The 25,284-nt window shown below is 51.2% G+C and overlaps 1 protein-coding gene across 7 annotated transcripts in view; it reads right to left on the reverse strand.

Moving 5' to 3' along the window:
- Positions 1–25,284, reverse strand: part of CRACR2A (calcium release activated channel regulator 2A) — a 147,593-nt gene that overhangs the window by 39,384 nt on the left and 82,925 nt on the right. For all 7 annotated transcript variants that reach the window (XR_009689736.1, XM_061124712.1, XM_061124711.1 and 4 more), the window contains 5 exons: positions 24,046–24,229; positions 19,612–19,758; positions 8,130–8,220; positions 6,977–7,072; positions 4,351–4,538 (listed from right to left, as the gene is read on the reverse strand). Coding sequence is in view for 6 of the 7 variants with exons in the window: in XM_061124712.1 (XP_060980695.1) it covers positions 4,351–4,538; positions 6,977–7,072; positions 8,130–8,220; positions 19,612–19,758; positions 24,046–24,229 (706 nt within the window). In the remaining variant the exon portion in view is untranslated. The remainder of the gene's footprint in view (positions 1–4,350; positions 4,539–6,976; positions 7,073–8,129; positions 8,221–19,611; positions 19,759–24,045; positions 24,230–25,284) is intronic.

Genomic DNA, 25,284 nt, shown 5'->3' on the forward strand with positions numbered 1-25,284 from the left:
GGAGGGTGGGAGCAGAGCTAGTGCTTCCCCAGCACCCCCACCTCCACCATGCTGGCTTAGTTTATTTTCAGGAGCTACTGAAGAACCACTTTCCCTTCTCCACCTTCCCCCAACAGTCTCCAATCTGTTCCCGAAGAGCTGGAATTTCCACTGTTGCACATTCATTTCTTTGACTAAAAATTTCCATCTCTAGCTACAAAGCAGAGATTTAATGTATCAGTCAACTCCATCGTTTACATCACAATGTGAGCGTGTCAATAGAGGATCTGGGGGAAGGAAAGAGAGAGGCTGAGAGATACACTAGGGTGGCTGGAGGGCAACTTAGGCTGCGATGTGGGGCTCTGTGTGCTGGGTTTGCCTTTGTGTTCTCACTGCAGTGTCTGGCTTGAAAGCTGCAGTTAGCAAACAGCAGTGGGAAGAAAGGAGAGAGGGCAAAAGGAGGGGCGGGAGGGAAGAGGGCAGGGAGGGAGGGAGGGAGGGTGGAAGAGAGATGGAAGGGAGGAGGGAGTGGAGTGGTGGCGAGGAATTCAGTCTGTCTCAGAAAGGGAAAGAATAGAGAATGGGGTGATGCTGAAAAATAAACCTTGCTTAACTGCGCAAGTCTGCCTCCAGCCTTCCCTCTGGGCTCTGCCCTGCGGTTCAGAGACTTTAAATCTCCCCCAGGCTTACGGCAAAGGGTCCAAGGTTCCACATTTTCAAGCCACAGCCTGGTTTTAGAGCAGGAAGCACCTTGCACCCGACAAAGGCATCGCTGCCATGGGCTGCCTGGAGGGTGCACAGACCGCGCTGGGCAAGGACTGCCCCCTGACCACCCCGCCCATGTCACTACTGAGCTTGCTGGGGCCGCAGGACGCGCCCGCCAAGCTTGCGATCTCCTGATTCCTTCCGCTGTATCTGTGGGTTTTTCCCCTTTATAGAATAATTAGGAAGTCAATTTGCAACAGTAACAAACTGCCTCAAATTCTAAGTTCACCTCAGACAATCCTAATTAAGCAACAGAACTTTTCTGGCTCCTGCAGAGCTGCGAACTCCCAACATTTTATTACCAATTATATTTAATTTCAACTTGAGGGAAAACAATGTCTCTCCCATTATCCACGCTGGATCCCTAAGCCCCAGCCCGGGACTCTGCTCACCGACCAGACCGGCACTACGTGAGCATACCTGCCAGCTTGCTCCTTGGTTCCCTTGGAGCCAAGGTTGCCTCCGGCTGGCTTTGGGACTCCCCAGCCCCAACCCTACGTCCTGCTTCTTCCTGGGAGCAGACTGCTTTCCCCGCTGAGGACAGTCACTCAGTGGAGACCTGAGGGCTGGGGTCTCACAGTGTTTGTGCAAGTGTGAGTGTGTGCGTGCTCAGTCATGCCTGACTCTGTGTGACCCCATGGACTGTAGCCCACCAGGTTCCTCTGTCCATGGAATCCTCCAGGCAAGAATACTGGAGTGAGTTGCATGCCCTCCTTTAGGGGATCTTACCGGCCCAGGGATCGAACCTGTGTCTCCTGTTTCTCCTGCATTGGCAGGCAGGTCCTTTACTGCTGAGCCACCTGGGAAACTCCACAGTATTTGATGGAGGGGCCAGGTCCTCCACAATGAAGAGGACCTCATTCCAGCCCTCCTCTGGCCCTGCTGACACAGCACCAGGAGACCCTGGCACCGTGACAACACACACATATACACACCCGTACGTGGTTGTATCAGTGCACACATGCGGCTGTTTGTCTAGTAGACATACAGATATCCGACTATCTAAACATTCACGCACGCACACACACACACACACACACACACATATATTCAGATAGATTTTGGGGGTCTTAACAAAAAGAAAAGCATTTCTGCAACAAAAGAAGAAAAGAAACTTAGATATTTAACAAAATGCCCCTGAACGTCCTTCTGACCTAGACATTCAACAAGTTTGTGCCTGGCTGACGGGTGAAGGGTAAAGCACAGAGCTTGCCATTTCATGGAAGCGGCTGGGGAGAGGTTTACCGCTGCCCGGAGGGAAGGGCTGTCGGCCTGGTTTTTATCAGAAAGAAATATGGAGCATTCTCCAAAGGATCCGTCAAGTGAAAAAGGCAGGCTGATGTAGAGCAGTGCACTGGTGCTGTGTGTGTGTGTGTGTGTGTGTGTGTGTGTGTGTGAGCTCACTGTGACCCCATGGACTGTAAGCCGCCAAGGTCCTCTTTCCATGGGATTCTCTAGGCAAGAATCCTAGAGTGGGTTGCATGCCCTCCTTCAGGAGATCTTCCCCACCCAGGGATTGAGCCTGCGTCTCTTATGTCTCCTGCACTGGCAGGTGGGTTCTTTACCCCTAGCGCCACCTGGAAGTGTCTGTGAGTGTGTGCATACACCCTGGAAAGATCCACAAGAAGCCACAGCTGGTGGCCTCCTACTCACAGGAGGCCAGGAGTCAGGGGGTGGGGCTGCAAACCATTTTGAATTTTGTGCCTTCTCATAAACCACTGCCTGAGATACAAATTGATTAACAAAATAGACAGGGATGCTACTTTTCAGCTGACCTTCATCTCTCCTGACTGTTCTTCTTCATCTCTTTTTAAAATCTAGTTGTCCTTCCTTGGGCATCTTCAGAGAACAGGAAGACTCATTTTCCCATCCTGAGATCCAGTTGACACATGACGGGGCCTGATGATCTAGAGGCCGCCTCTCCCCGCTTCTCGCTGCTCTGGAGAATCACCCAGCAGTCAGACATCTCTGGGGATGCTCAGGATGGGATGATGAGACTCTGACCTTGCTTTCTGGCACTGTGTAGCTGTGTGACTGCAGGTTGCTTGCTACCCCTCTCTGAGCTTCCATTTTCCATTTGTGAAATGGAGAGGTGGCTTCCAGCACAAAGATCCTGTCCGTACTGCTGGTCAGGGGTCCTGCTCTATGGAGGGCACGCTAAGCTTCTCCCCGCCCTTCTCTCCCATCTCCCTGGACAGGACACGCTCTCCTGGGCTCCAGCAGGCTCTCTGGCTGCACAAGCTGCTGCAAGCTTCTTCAAAACAAGCCCTGAAGGTTCTGCACTCATTTATCTCTCCCTCCTAGCCCCTCCTTCCCTCTTTTTCAATTCCCAGACTCCAGAGATTGTGTCTCTGGCTTGCTTGATGAAGATAAGGCTTCAGAAAGATTTTAATCCTCACGCCGTGATTGGTTACCCCGGCTCTGGTGCTTAGCTCTGGTGCTTACTTCTACCTGCAGGCCTCACGCCTGTGCTCTCGGATGTTTGCTGCTTTTAGGCCTTGATTGAATTTTAAGAGGCCAAATCCTTAATTCTGTTTATAAAGTTAAGCACCTTGTTGACCCGCTCTCAATGGGGAGGAACCGATTTTGCTTGTTTCCAATGAAATACACCATTCCTCCACCCGGCATCCGAGCCCTGGAACGGAAGGGCTGGTTTTGCTTTAAACCAGTGGCTAGGGAAGACATCTATTTTTCAACTGGAGGGATCTTCCTAGGGTAAAAAAGTCCAAATCTAAACACATGTCCTGCTTCTCACCCTGGATCAGTCCCAAATCATGCAAAACACTACACATGAGCCAGATAATGGAACAATTTGATTTAGGCTAATAGATTCTCAGGTGGCAGAGTGGTAAAGAATATACCTGCCAATACAGGAGACGCAAGAGAGTGGGTTCGATCCCTGAATCAGGAACATCCCCTGGAGGAGGGCATGACAACCCACTCCAGTATTCTTGCCTGGAGAATCCCATGGACAGAGGAGCCTGGCAGGCTATAATCCAAAGGGTTGCAAACAGTCAGACATGACTGAGCACACACACATCTTGCAATGGACCAAGGTTTTGCCAGGGGTCAGAGAGAGGCAGGGCTGTATCAGCAAACCATGCCCAGAGATGTGGGGCTGCCCCTATAGAGCCCGCACAGAGGAAGGCTGGTGGGAAAAAAATGGGCAGAACTGGGATGCCGCTTCCAGGGCCCTGTCACACGCCCTGTGACACGCTGCACGCGAATGGCACGCTGACCTGGGAAGACTTCCTTGGCCTGCCGTGGCCTCCAGGGTCAATGTCTGGCCACTCCCCTCACTCAGCATCTTTCGCCAGACTGCCTGCTACTTGGTTGGATAACGTCTTCCTGATTGTTTAATACATTTTCCGAGAACAAGGCTGCATGTTTCTTGTCAATCCTAGGTAATGCCTGGCACACAGCTGGTCTGCATCATATCTCAGGGTTCTAGAAGAAGGTTAGAAAAGGGACCAAGGCACCCCATCCCCATGTTATGAGCAAGGAGAAGGGTCTGGGGTGGGGGCAGGGGGCGGGGGCCGCTCATAGGCTCAGAGCAGGGGACCAATGCGGAGGGCAGCATCCGGGCGGCGCAAGGGTCACACTCACATTTCCTTCTCCTGGTGGAGCTTGTGGGCCTCTTGCCGGAGGCTCTCCAGCTGCTGCTGGGCGTCCTGGAGCTCCCGGGACGTCCGCTCCAGCTCCCGTGCCAGCTCCTGGTTGGTGAGTCTCAGCTTGGTGTTCTCAGCCTTGGTCTCGTGCTTGTCATTGTGCAGGGCAGTGCACTGGCCTTCCAGCTGGAAGGGCGGAAGGGGGTGTGCAAGGGGGAGTGATGAGGGCCCAGCTCCGTCAGGCTGCCTCTCCTGGCCCCGCCTGGCTTCCTCCACATGGTGGGCAGGGGCCCTTGCTACTGCCCCTCACCATCCTCCAGCCTCAGTCAGCTTCGTCCTGCCCCTCAATTCACACACATACACACACACTTCCGAGGGCAGGAAGGAGCTTCCAGAGCACTCCTGTCTCTCCCCTTTCTCCATGGGGCTACTAAACAGGCCGGGGAGCACTTTCCTAGTCATGCAGTCATTGAGAATCCACCTGCCAATGCAGGAAACATGGGTTCGATCCCTGGTCCGGGAAGATTCCACATGCCAAGGCACAACTAAACTACAACTACTGAGCCCACACTCTAGATCCCGGGAGCTGCAACTACTGAGCCTGTGTCCTAGAGCCTGTGCTCCACAAGAGAAACTATCACAATGAGAAGCCCTCAAACCACAACAAAGAATAACCCTGGCTCACCAAACTAGAGAAAAGCCCACCAAGGACCCAGCATAGCCAAAAGGAAATCAACTTTTAAAAGCAACATTGTTTTTTAAAAAAAAAAATAGTCCTGGGAGGGGGCTGCAGCATTCAGAAAGACCATCATCTGTCCCTCTATCCCAGTGCTGATGACCATCGTCTCACCAGTGGTCTCATCAATGTCTTAGGCTCTCGTGAAATCCCCCTTGTCCTCCACACCAGTTGCTTTCCCTTGGTTCTTGATGGAGGTGGAAACCGCTAAGTGACATTCTTCACACAGCCACCTTCCCCGGTCATGAATCCTGAATATCAATCTACTTATTTCCTTTTCCTCTCTCAGCTAAACAAGTCCGAGTCCTTTCATCTAGACAAGTTTGCTATAGTAGCCACAAACCCTGCAAACCCTTAGGAAATAGCCCAAACAGGTCCAACCAAACATGGACCTTTTCTCATGTCCCTAAGGCAACTAAACACCTTAAGGTTTTTCTGGCTGGCAATTAGTCTGTACAGAGCCTCTAACCCTCTCACCAGAGGAGGACTCAAAGCAAGGCACACAGATCATAATGGATTTAGTTGAATGAATGTGGCCAGTAAGAGAAAAAGAAGCAAAAACAAGAACGTCTGTGCCAATCTCAAGAGGCCCCTGAGTAATCAGGCAAACATGCAGTAATTAAGTCGAGTGGCAATCATTCATTGAAGGGATAAATCTATTGGGGAAGAACTTAATACATAACAGTAAGGAGGAGAAGGGGGAGGAGAAGCCAGGTATGACTGTGCAGGGGGGATGGGGAGGCAGCTGGCAGTTCCGGGCGTTGAGAGCATCTCGCTGCAGGAGAAAAACCAAAATCTACGGGTTGGGGATTCGCAGGAGTGGAACTGTCTTCCAGCCTTAGCATGGGGTGTCTTCAAGCATATTTTAATGCGCTGCTAAAAATATCCCTCTCTTTTCAAATGGAAGCAATGCGTCTGGGTCTGTCCAGGGCTGGATTCCTTCCAGCAACAAATGAAACAAAACAGGAGGCCAAGTGGCAAACGGTCCTCTCTCTACCTATGAGCCCCTTGCTTTGAAGAGGAGGCTTGCCTAGGTTTCCCTGGTGACTCAGACGGTAAAGAATCTGTCTGCAATGCAGGAGATCCAGGTTCCATCCCTGGGTCAGGAAGATCCCCTGCAGAAGGGAATGGCAATCCACTCCAGTCATTTTGTCTGAAGAATTCCATGGGCGGAGGAGCCTGGTGGGCTACAGTCCACGAGGTCACAAAGAGTCAGACACGACTGAGTGTCTGACTTTCATTTTTCACAGTCCATCTCTCTGGGGTCCTGTGCTAGGCTCTCCCAGACAAGGTGGACAGACACGGGGATACTGCCTAGCCTGTCTCTGGGGACTCGGGTGCATCAAGGGAGCATCTGGTGTCTGCATCGATCCTGCGGGGTGATAGGAACAGTCGCAAAGGGGCTGATGCACATTTTCTGGGTGCATGCGAAGAGAGGGAGTGGACAAATGGACCTTTGAGGAGCCTCTTCCAACTGGAGGCATCCCCAGCCATCCCGGCAGGAAGACATCACAGTCTGCAGCCTCCTCCCCCCAAATCAGTGACTGCATCCCCATGCCTCAGCGTCTCCCTCCTCTCTCACACAGGATGCAGGAAACAAACTACCGTTTCGGCATCCTGGTGGCTCCCGGGTATAATTAAACCCCCATGTCTGCAGATATCTCGACTCTCAGCAATTTTTCCAAGTTAAACACCAGTCATGGGAGAGCATAAAGGGTTTATCTCGGGATCACCTATGATTTCAAATGCTCTCTTTTGTATCACTAAATCATTCTTCTCAGATTGGAAAAAATTAAGTCCTTAAGTGAAGGGCAGGGAAAGTGGGTAAGAAAAGAGGGGAGGGTAGAGTGGAGAGTCGGGTCCTCTGAGGATGGGGAGGAAAGCTTACCCGCTTCTGCTTCTGGACCAGCTGTTCCAGCTCCTGCTCCTTTGAGAGCAGCTTCCGCTCCAGCTCCTGACTGCGGGCCCGGAACCTCTCCGTGTCCTGCCAGACCAGGGAGAGGGACACATGAGGCCCAAAGGCACCTGGATGGAGATTGCTTTCACCACCTTGAACCTGCTCAACAGCAGGATCCACTCAGCCTTTGGACTTCCAGTAGTCTCATACGGATGTAAGAGTTGGACCATAAAGAAGGCTGAGCGCTGAAGAACTGATGCTTTCAAATTACGGTGCTAAAGAAGACTCTTGAGAGTCCCTTGGACAGCAAGGAGATCAAACCAGTCAGTCCTAGAGGAAATCAACCCTGAATATTCACTGGAAGGACTGATGCTGAAGCTGAAGCTCCAATACTTTGGCTACCTGATGTGAAAGCCGACTTGCTGGAAAAAAGCCCAATGCTGGGAGAGATTGAGGGCAGGAGGAGAAGGGGACAACAGAGGAGGCGATGGTTGGATGGCATCATCCACTCAATGGACATGAGTTTGAGCAAACTCTGGGAGATAGTGAAGGACAGAGAAGCCCGGTGTGCTGCAGTCCATGGTGTTGCAAGGAGTTGGACATGACTTAGCCACTGAACAGCCACAAGAGCAATAACACGACATCCCAGGGCTTCAGTGACCCCCCGTCCAGGTGGACAGGGATCATGTACAACTCTAGCTCCCTCCAGGAACGACCAAAATCAAGCCCAGCCTTCAGTATGCTTCATAGTAAACCCGTCCATCCCTCTGTACATTTACTCCTTGTTCACTCATTGATCCAACAGATACTTGTTGATTGCCAGCCTACTCTGCTCCAGGCATAGTGGGGGTGCCAAGGGTACATCAGTCCATAAAAGATGATGACCCCTGCTCTCTGGGGCTAACGTCTTAATAGGACGAGACAGACCACAATCGATCAAAATGAACCAGTAAATTACATGCCAAATTTGAAGGTGACAACGACCTTGAAAAAAAAAATCAAAAGCCAAGAAATAGGAAATCAATAATGCCAGGGGGATACTGCAATCTTAGGTCCGGGAGGCGGAAGGTGGTCAGAGCACGTGCTATTTCACTATTTCAGCCTGGCCAGCACAGCCAAGCCCCGGACTTGAATGGACTCTCACCTTTAGGAGAAATTGCTCCTTCTCAGTTTTGATTTGCTGTTCCATCTCCTCGTAGAGGTGCTGGATTTCTTCATCATAGGCAGCGATTTTCCTGCACGGGTGACAGAAGGAGAGTCTGATGAGATGCCTCTATTCCCCAGTGGAGCTCTGGGTGGTGGGGGTGACCACGTAGGTCGGTCAGCCAAGGCTGCAGGGTCAGCTCCTCAGGACCAGCGGACCACGGAGGACCGACAGGACCCTCTCGTCCCCCTGTCTCCCGGCCATCCCACCTGCTGGTGGGGAGGGGAGCATCCCGGCTCCGTCTTCTTGTGCTCTGCTTTATGCCAGCACCAACCCACCCGGCCTTGTGACACTCATCATCGCATTGCCTGCTGATCCCTATGCTTGTCCACAGCATAAAAGTGTGGGCTTTTTCTCTGCTTGGGTTTTGGCTTATCTCTTTCCCACATTGGATACTTTCTCTCCACCTGGCTTCATCAGCACTGTCTGAGCTGTACTCTCCTGGAAACTGTGTGATGAACTTTGGGTGACCCTCATTTTTCACAGGCTCTGAAAAGGTTCCATGTTGATGACCACCACCTCCATCACAACACCCCCTACAGAGGGAGGGGGCCACTCCTGTTCGAGGACTCAGACCAGCTCAGCACAGGGCCATGGGGAGGGCAAAACTCAAAATGTCAGTCTCTCAGTTGTGTCCGACTCTGCAACCCCATGGGCTGTAGTCCACCAGGCTCCTCTATGCATGGAGTTCTCCAGACAACTCCAGAGTGAGTTGCCATTCCTTTCTCCAGGGGATCTTCCTGACCCAGGGATCGAACTCAGGTCTCCCGCACCACAGCCCATGGGCTGGTCTTTCCTCACTCGCTGTCTGCTAGGGGAACCTGGCACCCCAAACACACAGGCCACAGTTTTGACTGGCATCCTTTCAGTTCTACAGGAACCACACAGCTGCCCCAGAATGCACGGTCGAGGTTACTCACTGGTCTGAGTTCACGTTCCTGGTTGTACCTCCAAGACCATGAACCTGACTTGGAGTGAGTACCGCATTGCCCAGAGAGAAGGGCACAGCTCTCTAAGACTCCTCTGAGCTGAGGCTCTCTGCTCACCACTGGACCTCTCATTCCGGGAATAACAAGTGTCTTTTTGGCAAAGAGGGAGAACTCTCTTCTCGGTAAATGACAAATGTTTGGATTGCTGCTTTGGTTCTTAGCTACCCCACAATTACAAGAAAATCTTGGCAAGAAACAAGGAACTGAGACACCTGCTGTTGTACAGGGACCCCTGGGGGACAGAAATGGATACAGTGGATAGGAAAATTCAGAGAGAAAGATGGTCTTCCCCTGGTCCCTGGAGTTATCTTCCTGTGATGGAAGAAATTCAAATGCTACATGGCAAATGGTATCTAGGAAAACTACAGACAGTGATTCCAACTATACAAGCACCAGAGAACTGATAAAGTGAGATGAGAAAAACTTTGAAATGGATTTGGCGCTGCTTAAGTCATACTAATTAAAATCATTCATATAAGCCATGTACCATGTAAGCCTAATAACCATGCAGGGCATTAATTCTACATTATCATTAAATGTGTTATATTAACTTGAAGTTTTATTGGATTAAACTAATAAACTTTATGCCTTTCGTGCTCACATGTCAGTTTGTTAGTCATGAAGTAAGTAATTTTATAAACACAGATGTGAGAACTGGACTACAAAGAAGGCTGGGCACCAAAGAATTGACGCTTTTGAAGTGTGGTGCTGGAGAAGACTCTCGAGAGTCTCTTGGACTGCAAGGAGATCAAACCAGTCCATCCTAAAGGAGATCAGTCCTGAATATTCATTGGAAGGACTGATGCTGAAGTTGAGAAACTCCAATACTTAGGCAAAGAGCTGACTCATTAGAAAAGACCCTGATGCTGAGAAAGATTGAAAGCAGGAGGAGAAGGGGATGACAGAGGATGAGATGGTTGGATGGCATCACTGACTCGATAGATAAGAGTTTTGAGCAGAGTTCAGGAGATGGTGTAGGACAGGGAAGTCCATGGGATCTTGACGAGTTGTGCACAACTTAGCGACTGAACCTCAAGGACAACAGCAAAACAAGTGGAGGGAAGAGAGATGGAGCCTCTGAATGGCACCTACCCCAGCCCTCATCACGGAGGAGGGGCCCACCGCAAAGAAGCCCTGGGATGCAGGCGGGCATCTGTGGTCCTGGGCCCATATGGGCCCCCACATGGAGCTCATACTCTGGAAATGCTTTTGAACAAACCTGGTCTCCTTGGAGGCTGCTGAGGCATGAAGGACTTCAGAGTTTGAGCCATGACCCAGGGCTGGACACACAAGCCCGAGAATGAGAATATTAAGGTGCTGTGTACACCACGGGCATCACTAACCCAGCTCAGGGGGTGCAGATGACCAGGGTTATGATCCCAGAACCAGCTCATTTCCTCTGTGTGACCTTGGGTAACTGCTTCGACATCCTTTGATCCCAGGATAACAGCTGCTCCCCGTTCCTCCCAGCATCATCACAATGAATGAGCCAGTAAAGTGTTTGGAACTACGAAGTCCTAGACAGATATAAGGGATTATTTATTATCCTAATTATTATCATGGGCTGCAGAGGGCAAGGGCCAGTGATCCCCAAGGGGTGGAGGGTCTTCATTTTAAGGATAAAAGGGCTGCTGGGTTTGGAAAGGGTCAGAAGCAATCAAAAAGGTGAAGAACAGAAAGCTTAGTCAATAAAACCTCCTGTTGAAGTGATCCATTAGAGACGCAGGCTGTGTGTGAGCAGGGGCTGCAGAGAAATTACTTCTCTGGGAGAAACAGTGGCGAGAGGCACTCTCAAAAGATGTGGGCATATGGCATGTGCTGCCCCAGCCAAGCTCACCACATTCTGCCATCAGAGGGAAGAGGCAACCGATTGTGTTTGCTTAATACACACCCCTTTGTTGCCACAGTTTCTGGAACCACTCAGATTGCCTGATGCACAAACACAGACTCTGAAGTCTTCTCCCTGAGGATTTCTCCATCTGTTCTGATTTTCTGACCCCCTTCCCTGACCTCAGAGAACACCGCATGTCTTTATTTGAACCTTTCACAGTCATGAATGACTTTCCTTTGGGTTTATGCAGTCTCCACTAGGTTATGGACACTCAGACACTGAGGTCACCCACAGGGCCTGTGCTCAAAGTGTTAACACTGAAAATCTGTGAGAAACAAATATAAGACTTTGGATACCAGACTCAAAAGTCCATGGGTGGACCACATGGGGTAGTAGGGAAATGCCAGATAACATCTCCACCAAGTATGTACCCAAACTGCTTTAGAACAGCTCCAGTGAAAGAGAATGCTGGGTTTCTAACCAGCTCTTTCAGAGCAAATGACCTACCGAAAGCCAGGGTGAAAGGTCTAACCAACCTCAAGGAGACAGCGCCATCCTGGGTGTCTGACTGCAGTGGATGCCCCCTCTCGCAAGGATGACTTGTGTGTGTGTGTGTGTGTGTATGTTCACAGTATCAGGTGTATTGGAGATCTAAGGATGGGACGTGTGTGGGAAGCAAGGAGGGCTGGAGATAGCGCTGTTCCCCATCAGTACAAGGCTTAGGTTCAGAGAGAATTCTCAGGGAGCAAGACCTTTCCCTGCCAGCCTCTGACAGGCACCGTGGAAATTAATTAACTTCCACCAACTGCACATGGAGAGTCAAGGTAGCAGGCGCGGGCTGAGTATTTTAATCCTCAGAACCACTGGGGCCCCAGCTAACGGCACACAGGCGAGGCCTTCCTGCTGTCGAATATTAATTGGTCAAAATATATTTTTTTCCAGTTTGCTCTCTCCTTTTCCTTTCCTTAGGAACAAAGGGTCTCAGAAAATCATCAGGCCCAGTATGTAGGTTCTAAGCAGGATGTGCTGAAATTACTCCAGGAAACAATGCAGTGTCTTCCTTCCCTAAATGGAGGCGTAGTTTTGACCTTGGACAGGACAAGCAGCATTTGTCTGCACTTTAGATACATTTCAGAAACTTGAACTCAAAGGACAGCTTAAGAAATGGCCACAGGCTTGGAGAGGGGTCGTTCTGATTTCATGTGCTTGCCTGTGGACGGGCAGTGGTCTGATACACAGGACTCCGGTTTGCAGAGCCTGGTGAAAGGCAGATACAGAGAGAGGAAGAGCCCCCTCCCATCACAGACAAGTGTCCTGTGTCCCCACAGGAAGGGAAATGAAGGTCGAGGCAGGGAGCGGGGGGCCAGTCTGTGGTCACCCAGGTTCCTGGGGCCTCTCATCCCGTGTCTACCCACAGGACCAGTCTGTCCTTGCAGCATCCACTTTTCAGACAAATATCATATGATATCACATATGTGGGATCTAACAAAAATGGTACAAGTACACTTATTTACAACACAGAAATAGAGGCACAGACGTAGAAAACAAACGTACGGTTACTGGGGAGGAAAGTGGGGGTGGGGAGGGGAGATTGGGATTGACACATATGCACTACTATATAGAAAACAGATAAGTAATAAGGATCTACTGAATAGCACAGGGACTCTACTCAGTACTCCGTAATGACCTATATGAGAAAAGAATTTTAAAAATATATCCATATACACATACATATATATATATGGCTTCTCCAGTGGCTCAGCTGTAAGCAATCCTCCTGCAATGCAGGATACCTCGGTTCGATCCCTGGGTCAGGAAGATTACCTGAAGAAGGGAGTGGCTACCCATTCTAGTATTCTTGCCAGGAGAATCCCATGGACAGAGGATCCTGGTGGGCCACAGTCCAAGGGATCTCAAAGAGTTGGACTGACTGAAGTGACTTGGCACGCGCGTGTGCTCACGCACTCACACGCATAGATATATGGGTTTCCCGGGTGGCTCAGATGGTAAAGAATCCACCTGCAATGTGGGAGACCTGGGTTTGATCCCTGGGTTGGGAAGATCCCCTGGAGGAGGTCTTGGCAACCTACTCCAGCATTCCTGCCTGGAGAATCCCCATGGACAGAGGAGCCTGGTGGGCTCCATACAGTCCATGAGGTCGCAAAGAGTCAGATGCAACTAAGGCCGGCACAGCATATGTGTATGTACAGCTGATTCACTTGCTGCATAGCAGAAACTAATATAACATTGTAAATCAATGATATACCAATAAAAATTTTCAAAAAGAAAGCTGACAACTCCAAACCTCTGCGTTCTGGATTGTCAGCATTCACATTTCAACTCGCATCTGTCAAATGTGGAGTGAGAAGGCACGGGGGTGAGGAATGGGTCTGAATGTCTGCAGGCTGCCCCCTCCCCTGTCACCCCGACCCCTGCCCCTCATGCTCTGTTCATAGAATGGAGACCCTGGGCCAGAAACATCTCAGTGAGTCTGCTCTTTGCCAGAGAAAAAAATGAAAGTGCATTCAGCCTCCACCAACTTTGTGGTTGGGACTCAGACTCACCACCGCTCCCTGCTGCCTTTTCTTGGCAACTGCGGTCTCCAGAGGCAAAGGGAGGCTCTTACTAGAAAAATTCACTAGAGTTCTCTTGTTCCCCTGAAATCAGTCTCTCTCTCTTGTCTCTCTCTCTCTCTCTCTCTCACACACACACACACACAGGATTAGAGCATCACTGAATGAAAGGCAAACATACGAGTTTGTCGAAAATTCTGCGAAGGCTGTAAAATCGCCAACTGGATTTTCAAGATGGATGGTTTCTCCCTAATTAGATTCTGCTGCCTTGTATAAACCAACTTTGCAGCTTTATCCCAGCCTATAAAGCAAACCATTCTTCATTAGTCGGGTTTACAAATCATGCCCCCAGTGACCACAGAGCACAATCATCCTCACTGTTCCTTCTGCTCTCAGGGCAAAGTTAACAATGTGCTTCTGCCTCCGATAATAGTACACCAATTAAAAACACACGGGCATGACTAAGCCGTGGCCTCATGGCTGAGGGGCCGCCCCGAGAACTTCCCTCTCCTCAGAGAACAGGAGAGGAATTACAGACTGGAAGACCCAGGGTGGGCCTGTTGCAGCCTGGTACCTTCCAGAAGTTTGTGCAGTTGTGTCCTACTCTTTGGGACCCCATGGACTGTAGCCCACCAGTCTGCCTCCTCTGTCCACGGAATTCTCCAGGCAAGAGTAGTAGAGTGGGTTGCCATTCCCTTCCCCAGGGAATCTTCCCGACCCAGGGATTGGACCTGAGTCCCCTACCTTGCAGGTGAATTCTTTACCATCTAAGCCACCAAGGAAGCCCCTGAGTGACTAACACACACAACTTCTAGAAGCTAGACAGCATTTCTCAGTGGGGTCTGGGGTCTACCTGCTTCAGAACCCACATTCCTGGACCCCCACCCCCAAGACATGCTGATTTAGACCCTCTGGGGGAGGGATCTAAGGATCTACCTTTTAACCCAGAGCCCCCGGTCATTCTGAAACAAGCTAACTTGCCAGAACCACACAGCTAAGACTCATCACAAGGACTACCTGCTATATATACGATGCTTTCATTGCCATCAGCGGTCCCCAAGCTTTTTGGCAAAAGGAACCATTTTCATGGAACCCCCAGGGTGATGCGGGGGTTGTTTTCAGGATGATTCAAGTTGCATTACAGTTACTGTGCCCTTTATTTCTATTATAATTCCATGAGCTCACCTCAGATCACCAGGCATTAGATCCCAGACGTTGGGGACCCCTGCCCTACCTGGTGGCAAGGTCAAGGAACACAGTGACTGCCCCCACCCCCCTCACAGAACACCAGTTCTCAGGCTTGTGTCAGGTACCAGGTATCCCAGTTGGGCTGCCTGTCAGGTTGTGAGACACCTTCCCTACTGGTATAGACACTCTCTTGGGGTTGAGGGAAGTAAGTCTGCACGGACAGCAGCAGGACAGTGGCTGGGAGGATGGGAGTTGCAAGTGCAGCCCACCCCCTCCAACCTCCATGCTCCTGAGAAACTGCCCAAGGCCTGAATCATCTGGACCAGCAAACAGTGTGCAGATGAGGGACCGATGCCAGCGAGGGCGTGGGCTAAGCTCGCCAAGGCCAAGGGTGGTCCATCAAGGATGCAGAGTACGTGGCCCGGGGGTGTTTCCAGGCTCTGAGCTGCAGAGAATGGAGCTGGGACTGCCTTTGATCTCAAAAGCACTTCTCTTCAAAGAGCTCAAAGCACTCCCCAGATACAGCCTAATCCATCTTCTCCCCCATCCTCAGAGTTAGATCCTGGTAAGGAACTCAATCCGGCAACTCCTCCAGCAGATTGCAGCTCTGGTCCAAAGTCAGGAGATTTTATACATGCAGACTTGGAGCCCCTACGGCAGACCAAGCCGACGGGGCCCTCCTGGGGTGTGGTTCCAGAATCCCTACTGGTGATGCTGCCTCCAGGCAGCCCCGTTCTACATCTGGAGAGCCCAAGCTTTTTTTCTGAATCACCATAAATGGCAGGATGCTTTCTACAGTGGAAGAGTTCACCATTCTGATGGCCAGAAGTCCTTTCTCATATCAAACTACTCATATGTCTCCTAAGGTAAAGTATAAGTTTCTCCAAGTCTCTGCATGGTGCATGCAGAGAAGAGTGGCTTGGTTGCGATCTGACATCCCTTCTCCTCGGAGGGAACTGGAAGTGCTGAAGGGCACACACCCACCTCTGGAGGCGCAGCAGAGGAGCTGGGCATTAGCCCAAGGTCACTGCATTCAACCTGCCCCCGCCTCACCCCACTGGGTCGTGGCTGCTTGCCCGTGAACATGCAGCAGCAGCAAACACTGAACCCAGATTCTAGCCCAAATCTGAGGGTTTCTCAACCCCTGTCCCAAGGGACAAGGCGGGGGGAGGTCGAAGGCTCCAAGACTTGCCTCCTTCCCCTGCTCCTGAGGTGCAGAAGCAGAAAATGAAATCACCAGCAGGGAGGAAAGGCCCTGCGTTGTTTCTGACACCCTCTCAGTGCTCGAGTCTCCGGACATCAGGATGTCACCTCTAAGCATCCCACCTACTGCACCCTCCTCCCTCCCTCCCAGAGCCTGGAGGTGACCCTGGAGGATGCCGGGGGCCCTTCCTCACTCACTGCAGCAAAACTAACCACGAGGGGCATGGCCAGCCTGGGGAGCTGGGGCCCAGAACTGCCCCCAGGTTAGTCGTATTTCTCCGGGCCCCATGGGAGAGAGAACCGAGGTGTGTGGTTCAGAAAGGGAGGAGGAACCCGAGGCTACTGCTGCTGCCAATGGCAACACTGTTGAGTGTTCCAACAGCCCAAGGATTTTCTGGTCGGCTCTGCAGCAGAAATTTTACGGCTCTGCCTCCTGGGTGTGATTGTAAACTCCTTAGAGACGGGGACTCTGTGCTCTGTTTGCCCAGTGCAGCCTGGCACAGATTAAGTGCCCATTGTGCATGCATGCTAGGGTTGCTTTAGTTGTGTCTGACTCTTTTGCAACCCCGCAGACTGGAGCCCGCCAGGCTCCTGTGTCCACGGAATTCTCCAGGTGAGAATACTGGAGTGGGTTGCCATTTCCTCCCCCAGGGGATCTTCCCGACACAGGGATCAAACCCACATTTCTTACATGCCAGCTACTAGTCAACCACGACCGTACCCTGGTGCCCAGCCCCAGGTGGCCCACAGCAGTCAAGCCTCATCACCCTCTCTGGGTGAGGCACATGTCCCAGATAGAGTGACAAGTTAGACCCTGGACTGAACAGTTGGCTCATGGGGGAGCCTGGGAGATGATTTGACAGTTGTCAGGGTTTCCCCGACTACAGCCCAAATCAATCTATTCCCCAGGGGACTTTCCTGGGGTCCAATGGCTAAGACTCTGTTCTCCCAATGCAGGGAGCCAGGGTTCGAACCCTGGTCAGGGAAATAGATCCCACATGCCATAACTAAAGATCCCGTGTGCCATAACTAAGACCCAGGGCAGCCAAATAAATTTTTTTTTTTTTTTTAAATTCTCCAGACCTCCTTTTCTCACTAACCAGAGTGTGTCCCTCCCTCAAACAAGCCCAAACTCCCAAACTCGCCTCCTAGATGTCCCAGCATCACTTGGCCTCACCTGAGCCATTTGTAAAGCCTCCCATTTAACTATTCTGTATCTTTCTGTTGCTGCTGCTGCTAAGTCGCTTCAGTCGTGTCTGACTCTGTACGACCCTATGGACAGCAGCCCACCAGGCTCCTCCGTCCAAAGGATTCTCTAGGCAAGAATACTGGAGTGGGTCACAATTTCCTTCTCCAGTATCCTTCTGTATCCTTGGAAGAAAAGTTATGACCAACCTAGACAGCATATTAAAAAGCAGAGACATTACTTTGCCAACAAAGGTCTGTCTAGTCAGAGCTATGGTCTTTCCAGTAGTCATATATGGAGGTGAGAGTTGGACTATGAAGAAAGCTGAGTGCCAAAGAATTGATATTTTTGAACTGGTGTTGGAGAAGACTCTTGAGAGTCCCTTGGACTGTAAGGAGATCAAACCAGTCAAGCCTAAAGGAAATCAGTCCTGAGTGTTCATTGGAAAGACTGATGCTGAAGCTGAAACTCCAATATTTGGCCATCTGATGCGAAGAACTGACTCGTTGGAAAAGACCCTGATGCTGGGAAAGATTGAAGGCAGGTGAAGAAGGGGACAACAGAGGATGAGATGGTTGGATGGCATCACCAACTCAATGGACATGAGTTTGAGCAAGCTCTGGGAGTTGGTGATGGACAGGAAAGCCTGGCGTGCTGCAGTCCGTGGGATCACAAAGAGTCAGACACGACTGAGCAACTGAACTGACCCTTCTGGGGTTTCAGTTTCTTGTTTGACTTGAGCTACAAGGACCTCCAGGGATCAGCTGGCTCAGGTAGAACCCAGAAGCAGGATATGATGAATGCTTTTTCTTTCTTTAAGGGAAGATAAGAGAACAGAGACTCCAATGGGACCTACTGTGTATTTCTTATTGCTGGGCTTCCTAGGTAAAGAACTCGTCTGCCAATGCAGGAGACACAAGAGGCACAGTTCAATCCCTAGGTCAGGAAGATCCCCTGGAGGAGGAAATGGCAACCCACTCCTGTATTCTTACTTGGGAAATCCCATGGACAGAGGAGCCTGGTGGGCTACAGTCCATGGGGTCACAAAGAGTCAGATGCGACTGAGTACACATGTGCTATAGAATAGAAAACCTCAGAGCTCGTCACGTGTAAGGAGAGTGAGCATGTTTCATGAAACTTTGGTTTCAGTTACTCACACATGCAAATGTGTGTGAGCTCCAAAGTCAAGTGCATGTCTTTTGATGAGTCTCAATCAGAAAGTTTAAACAGCACCAACCCTGTTCTCTAATGCTGCCAGTAAGGAAACAGGAGCACAGACAGGTAAAGCACATTGCCTGAGGTCACACAGCTGGTCGGAGGCAGTTTCCCGGGCAGGAGCTCGGGGTGCTCCTGTCCCCTGTTTCAGAGCTCTGCTCACTGCAGGCCTCTGGGAAAATCGACTGCCAGACAGTTCAGTGACCGCCCCCAGCCGAGAGAACTCCATCAGCTGACCCGGGGCAGGGGTAGCTGGCCGGGATGTGGACACAGAGGGCTAGAACTCCTGGCTGAGCTAGCATCTCCCACACAGCTGACAGTGACCTTGACTTTCAGCTCACGAACTTTATAACCATCATTAAACTGGGACAAAAGCTCGAATGGAGGCCACTTAGAGGTGGATGTGAGGACTGAAAGGCTCCGAAGTACGTCTCTCCCTGCGGGGATGCAGGCCACAGAGGGGCCCCCTGCAGGGAAGATTCTAAGCCCTGAGCTGGGTCACTGCAGCCACTTGGGCCCCTGCCTCCCTAGGGAGCCACTGGCCCGTCTGGGGGCGCCACCTGACTTTCCTGTGACTCCTTGGGGGTGATCAAACCTGGGGTCAGAGACAGACTGATGAGGGGCAGAAAATAATCCAGCCCCTCATTTTCCAGGTGGGAAAAACTGAAGCTCAGAGAGGCCAAGAGAGCAGAGCAAGGTCACAGAGCTAGCTGGCTAGAGGGCCACACGTGGCGCAGACCCAGAGCTCCTGATTTCCTGGTTCTGCTTCTAACATGCACACAGGAGGCGCTGGGACCTGTTACTCAGTGAGGCTGGGACTCCTCCCAGCCTGAGGTCCCAAACGCTGGGGCCTTACTGCCCAGAGGCGGGTAGGGTGGTATCTAATGGGTCTTGGGTACCAGCCTATCTGGCTTAACTGAATACACACTGCCTCTTACGTGCTGTGAATTCTGGGGGCACGTTACTTACCCTTCCATTGCCTTGATTTCCCCATCTGTAAAATGCGGATGATGATAAATATCTGAACGAGTTGTGCAGACAAGATAGCACAGGGCCGAGCACGGCTGAGGGCCTAGTATACGTGAGCCAGGGCTTAGATACATACACACAGTGTCAGCTCACACCCAGGCCCAGCTCGGATGGATGGCCGAAAGGCGGTGTCACCGGATATAAGATAGAAGGGGTGTTCCTGGCTTGCACGTGTCTGTGCAGAGGCCGGGCTGACACGGGTACCCACTTTTTCAGGGCGCACTCCAGCTCATTCTTCTCCTCGTGGGCTTCTAGGAGCTGTGAGAAGATTCTGGTCAGGAAATCCTCGAAGTTGGACAGTAAGTGAGGCTCATCCTTCTTGAGCCGCAGCCAGAGCTGCTTGACATCAGCTTCACTGTGAGAGAAAAAGGAACATTGAGGCGGGAGCGTGGACACGAGGCTTCCTGGGACACCCCGAGACCCCGGGGGCAACAGGGGCAGCCAGAGCATCATCACTGTGGTCGGAACAGTGACTTCAGGGGCTGGCATTTATTGAGTGCTTGCTGCATGCTGGCTGCTTCATGAGCATTTGTTCATTTGGTCCTCCAGTCACCTCTGAGGCAGGTGCTGCTAACACCCCCGCTTACGGGCGAGGAGACGGACGGAGAGGGGTGAAGGAGACATCTCAGGTCACTCAGCTGCTAAGCGATGGAGCCAGGAGGCAAGCTCAGGCCTGTCTGGTCCTGTGCTGGCTTCCTACTGGCCACACCCAAGGAAGCAGGGAGGACAGGAGCCCAGTGCTTGTGAGGACAGGCGTTGTGGAGCTGAAGGAGAAGGCCTGTCACCCCAGGAAGGACGGTCCTCATGGCTGAGAGGGAAAGACATGTCAGTTGATGGGTGGCAGAAAACAACTGTCACTGCAGGGAATGGAAGGGAAGACACTGCGCCCCACTGGGGCCCGGAGGCAGCAGCGTGACTGACAGGCGAGAGGAAGGGAAGGAACAAGTCTGAGAGATGCGAGTGTGCACTCCGGGAGACGGTGGAGTGAGGAGGACGGAGCAGGCAGAGAGACAGACGCAGAGTGATGAGCCCAGAGCTGTGCCACCCCCGCCCCGGCCAGCACCCTGGGCTCATGTGCGTGTGCTTAGCAGAGACATACAGGGTCACAGTGATCAGGGTGGGGAGGGGTGGGAGGCGGCACACCACAGTCCCCACTCTCCCTCTGGAGAGATTCAACAGTCTACAGCCAGTGATCAAACAGACAGCCAGAGAGCAATCTGATTTGCAGTCCATTAAATTCCAAAGCCACAATGATCCGAAGGTAGCTACAACCAGGGGCCCTCAGGATAAAGAATAAAATCCCTTGTGCTTGTATAACAAGCACGGTATCTGAGAAATTTTATTCAAAAGTAATACTTGATGGTGCCATGTTAGCAATGTGCCTGGGGCGTAGATATTACTCTCTGCACCAAGCAGTGAGGAGGCTCACCAAGAAGTGAGGCTGGCTCTGGTCAGTTATCTGATCATCTATCTGATTGTCTCTCCCTCTCTCTTTCCTTTCCTTGCTCCATTCTATCCAAACATCCACCAAGTCATCAAGACCAATCATCCACCCATCCATCCAAACATCCACCCACCCACCCACCCACTCATCCATCCATGCATCCACCCATCCATCCATCCATGCATCCACCCATCCATCCATCCATGCATCCACCCATCCATCCATCCATGCATCCACCCATCCATCCATCCATGCATCCATTCATCCATCCATCCACCCATCCACCCACCCATCCAACAGGTATCTATTACTTGTTGAAAGTGTAGCACTGAATTGGATGACATGAGAGATTTTGGAAATGAGAGAAGGGGAGGTAAGGAGCCTCCCTGTTTTCCAGAATGAGTTCCATTCTGTGCCCCGCCCCCCACAGAACATGTGGTCATCTGCTCTATTGTACTGTAGAGACAATGGAGGTGGCACAGAGGGTTCCGAGATGAAGGGTCTCAGAGTGATACCACGGTGACCTTCCATCACTGTGGCAGGTTGCCCCTCATGAAGTAAATGCATTATAAACTCAAGATGCACCTCACTGGCTAAGGTCTGTCTGTTTGCATCCCTCAGGTTCCTATTGGAACCTGGCAGTGAGCCATTTGGGCTTGAGCCTCCTCTGAAATTAGCAGACCTACGTGATGCTCTTCAAAGCTCTTTGAACCACCTAGTTGTGGTCACATCATTTTTTTTTTTTTTTTTTTTTGGCACATTGGGCAGTCACTCAGTCATGTCCAACTCTTCGTGCCCTTATGAGTTGTAGCCTCCCAGGATCCTCTGTCCATGGGATTTTTCAGGCAAAATACTGGAATGGGTTGTCATTTCCTTCTCCAGAGGATCATCCCAACTTAGACATCAAACCCACGTCTCTTGCTTCTTCTGAATTGGCAGGCAGATTCTTTACAACTGTGTCACCTGGGAAGCCCCACATTTCTGGAAAAGGAACAAATCTCTGAACCCTGGATGAAAGATAAGCCAAGGCTGATCAGCTGCCCGATCACTCAACCAACTGGGGCACTGAGAAAAGCTGGGAGTCCGGGTGTTCTGCCCACCACATCTGGGCCAGGCCAGGGCCACTCTCTTGGAAGGATGCAGGGGTCGGGGGTGAGAAGGGGTTCTGGGTGGTCAGTCCATCCATCTCCCTGCTTCCAGGACAACACACAAACCAACAAGATTTCATCTTGATTGGTGAGATCTTTAAAGACCTCTGAAATTTTCCCAGTCTCTTCTGCTTCCTCGTCTGGGGTCCTGCAGTCTGGACGGTCCACCTCACGTTACAGTGCTTAACTTAAATGAGAATTGCAATGCCCAGGCATCATCTTATTATATATATACATATACATACATACATATATATATAAAATTTTATTTGTTTAATTATATAAAAATATATATAATTTTATTTATTTATTTTCAGCTGTGCTGGGTCTTCATTGTTGCACACAGGCTTTCTCTAGTTTTGGAAAGCAGGGGTTACTCTTCGTTATGATGCGCGGTCTTCTCATTGCGGAGGCTTCTCCTGTTGCGGAGCATGGGCCCTGGGGCACACAGGCTCGGTAGTTGCAGCACACGGGCTCAGTAGTTGCGGCACGGGGGCTCTAGGGCGTGCTGGTTTCAGTAGTTGCGGCTCTTGGACCCTGACAGCACAGAGGCGTCAGTAGTTGCAGCATGCAGACTCAGTCGTTCTGGCTCACCGGTTCTAGAGCATGGGCTTAGTTGCTCCAAGGCATGTGGATCTTCCCAGACCAGGGTCGAACCCACATCTCCTGCACTGGCCGGTGGCCTGTTCATTGGGCCACCAGGGAAGTCCCCAGGCCCCCTATTCTGTGTGCTGGTTTTGTCTGCTCTTCGAATCTTCCCTGGAACCTTCTCTTCTACAGGAGCCATCATGTGGGCTCAGCCCTGCCCCAGGCCCTTGACAGAGGTCCTCTGGGCAGCCTCCGTGAGGTGGCCGGCCCGGAAACGATGGGTGGACAGAGACGCACCTGGCTTTCGTGACAGTCCCTTGGCCCCCACATGGCCCTCTCCTGCCCCCTCCTCCAGGACAAGGCTTCACAAGGCCATGGGCACGGTTACTGGGCTCTGGCCTCTTGTCCTTGGAGAAGCAGGGTGTGGTGTCCCCTCTGGCCTGCCCACGCTCTTGCCAGCCTGTCTCAACTCTGCCACAACCTAGAAGATGCTTTGAGTTACACATGCTGTCTTGGCCCACACGTTGTGTGAAGACCACTCTTTTCTTCCTCTTTATCCTTTTCCTCCATAATCTTCCTCTTTCCAAGCTCCAGAAATAGCAGTTCCAATCATCAGGACATTCCCGCCCCTCATGAAACTCACTCCCAACCCAGGACCCAGAGACCACAGCACAAAAAGACAAAAGGTGATGATGAAAATGGGGGCAGAAGTTATTCCACATTTCTCAGGCCTCTGTCTAGTTTCCACCAGTTATGACATCCCTTGATATCATTTCACTGAAAATGCCTGCGCTTACATTTATGTGTCTCTTTCTTACAAAATGCTTTTTGCCAAAAAGGAAAAAAAAAAATGGGAGTTTTATGTTTGGTTTGAAGCGGCAACCAATCTAAAATTTTCAGCTGAGTTACTGATCACCCAAGTGACGAGCTGGTGAAAATGGGTCCACCTCCCACCTTAGCTTCCAGAACAGGTTTGGTTCAGCTCAGGGATCCAATATGCAGTCCCGTCCACATAAGCTGCCTTTGGCAGGAGCACAAGGGATGCACTGCAGACCCAGGGGCCCAGTGGAGGTGGAGATGCAGGTGAGCAGGCGGTGACAGGAAGCCTAAGGTGCGACTCACTGAAAACCCTCAAGGCCTGGCACTACCCTCCGGTGGGTGAGCACCCCTAAAGTGAAGGAGACTGAGCCAAGGACCATGCTGATTATGGACAGTGGAGAGTGAGAGATCAGGGGATCAGGGTGTTTCCCATGAAAATAATGCAAAAGGCAGGGTCAGAGCCCTAAATCCTGGTACCCAGCCAGGTCATGGCCAAGGGCAGGCTCCACGGAGTCAGTGGTCTAGCTGGAAGCAGAGACCCTGGGCCTGGCTGAGGGCTTCATGCGCATTAAGCCTGAAGGTGGCAGATGGAGAGGTTGTCCCTGGGCTGGGCCCCGTCCCCAAGGTCGTGGTCACCACTTACTCTTCCAAAACCTTTTGGGCTCCAAGTCTGTCCATGAGGTTCTGGAACTGGGCTTCTTCATCTTCATCCATGTAGCCCAGGTCCTCGTCCCCTCTGCTCTGATACACCTTCTCCTCCTGGAGCTGGGCCGGCTGCTCACCTCCATCTTCCTGACTTGGGTTATTCTGGCTGAAGAAGAAGTGACCTGGGGGACGCATGGGCACAAGGGTCTGAATTAGGCAATGCTCACCAAGGAAGATCTTCACCTTCTCAGCAGCCAGGAATCACTTGAGGTTCAGCTGAGAGACAGAAAAGGGAGATCAGACCTTCATAGCAAAGATCTTTGGATGACACGCTCTGGATTCTGTGTCTTTCCTACTTGGATGAGATTCTGCCAGAGATGCTAGAACCTGGGAAAGGCAGAGTGCATGGCAGGTACTATGGCATTTTGTAGTTCTCAAAACTTTAAAGGCTGGCTTCAGATCATCTCTTCACGGATTCCTTCTCTAAATAAGACCTTACCCCCATCACACTCCAGCAGCCCAACTCCCTATGCTTCATGTTACCGCCTAGTCCTCCTGGCCGCCAGCATCAATGTGCTTCACATTACAAGTCAGTTATCAATTTCTGAAGGTCAGGAAAGGCATCAGAGATTCATAAGCAAATATAAGCTTCCTGGAAGAAGGCAGATGTGTGGTGATTTATCTGACCTGTATTTGTTCTAATCAATATCTGATCAGTATCAGATCTGATGGTGTATCTGTTTGTTTTTTTTAATATCATTCATGGATCTCGGTTCTTTCCCTCCTGGTCACTTTGAGAACAACTGGTCTATTCAAACCCTTTACAAATTCCTCTGAAAGCTGGTGCCCCTCAACCTGGAAGACTTAGCCAGCCAGGTTGCAATGAGCCGTGTAAGCCTCCCACTCTGAGGTCCCAGACAGATTGGAAACCCCATCTCAGCTCACCTCTTATGCTGAGCCTCCCCCCAGAGCTTCTCTGCTCACTCCTTGCCGTTCTCCAGGGGGTGGGCACCAAGGGGGCAGTGTCGTGAACAGGGATGGTGGGCATATGAAAAGAGAACAAATGACCCACAGTCTGGAAACTTCGAGAGGCAGGAAAGCATGTACAACACAGGGCCTAAGGGATGACGGAGCAGAACTGCTCCTTATAGGGCTCTGTGCTCAGACGCTCAGTGTCCAAGTCTCTGCAACCCCCCAGACTGTACCCCGCCAGGCTCCTCTGTCCATGGGATTCTCC

This window comes from Dama dama, chromosome 22 (assembly GCF_033118175.1).
Source record: "Dama dama isolate Ldn47 chromosome 22, ASM3311817v1, whole genome shotgun sequence".
NCBI classification, from domain to species: domain Eukaryota; kingdom Metazoa; phylum Chordata; class Mammalia; order Artiodactyla; family Cervidae; genus Dama; species Dama dama.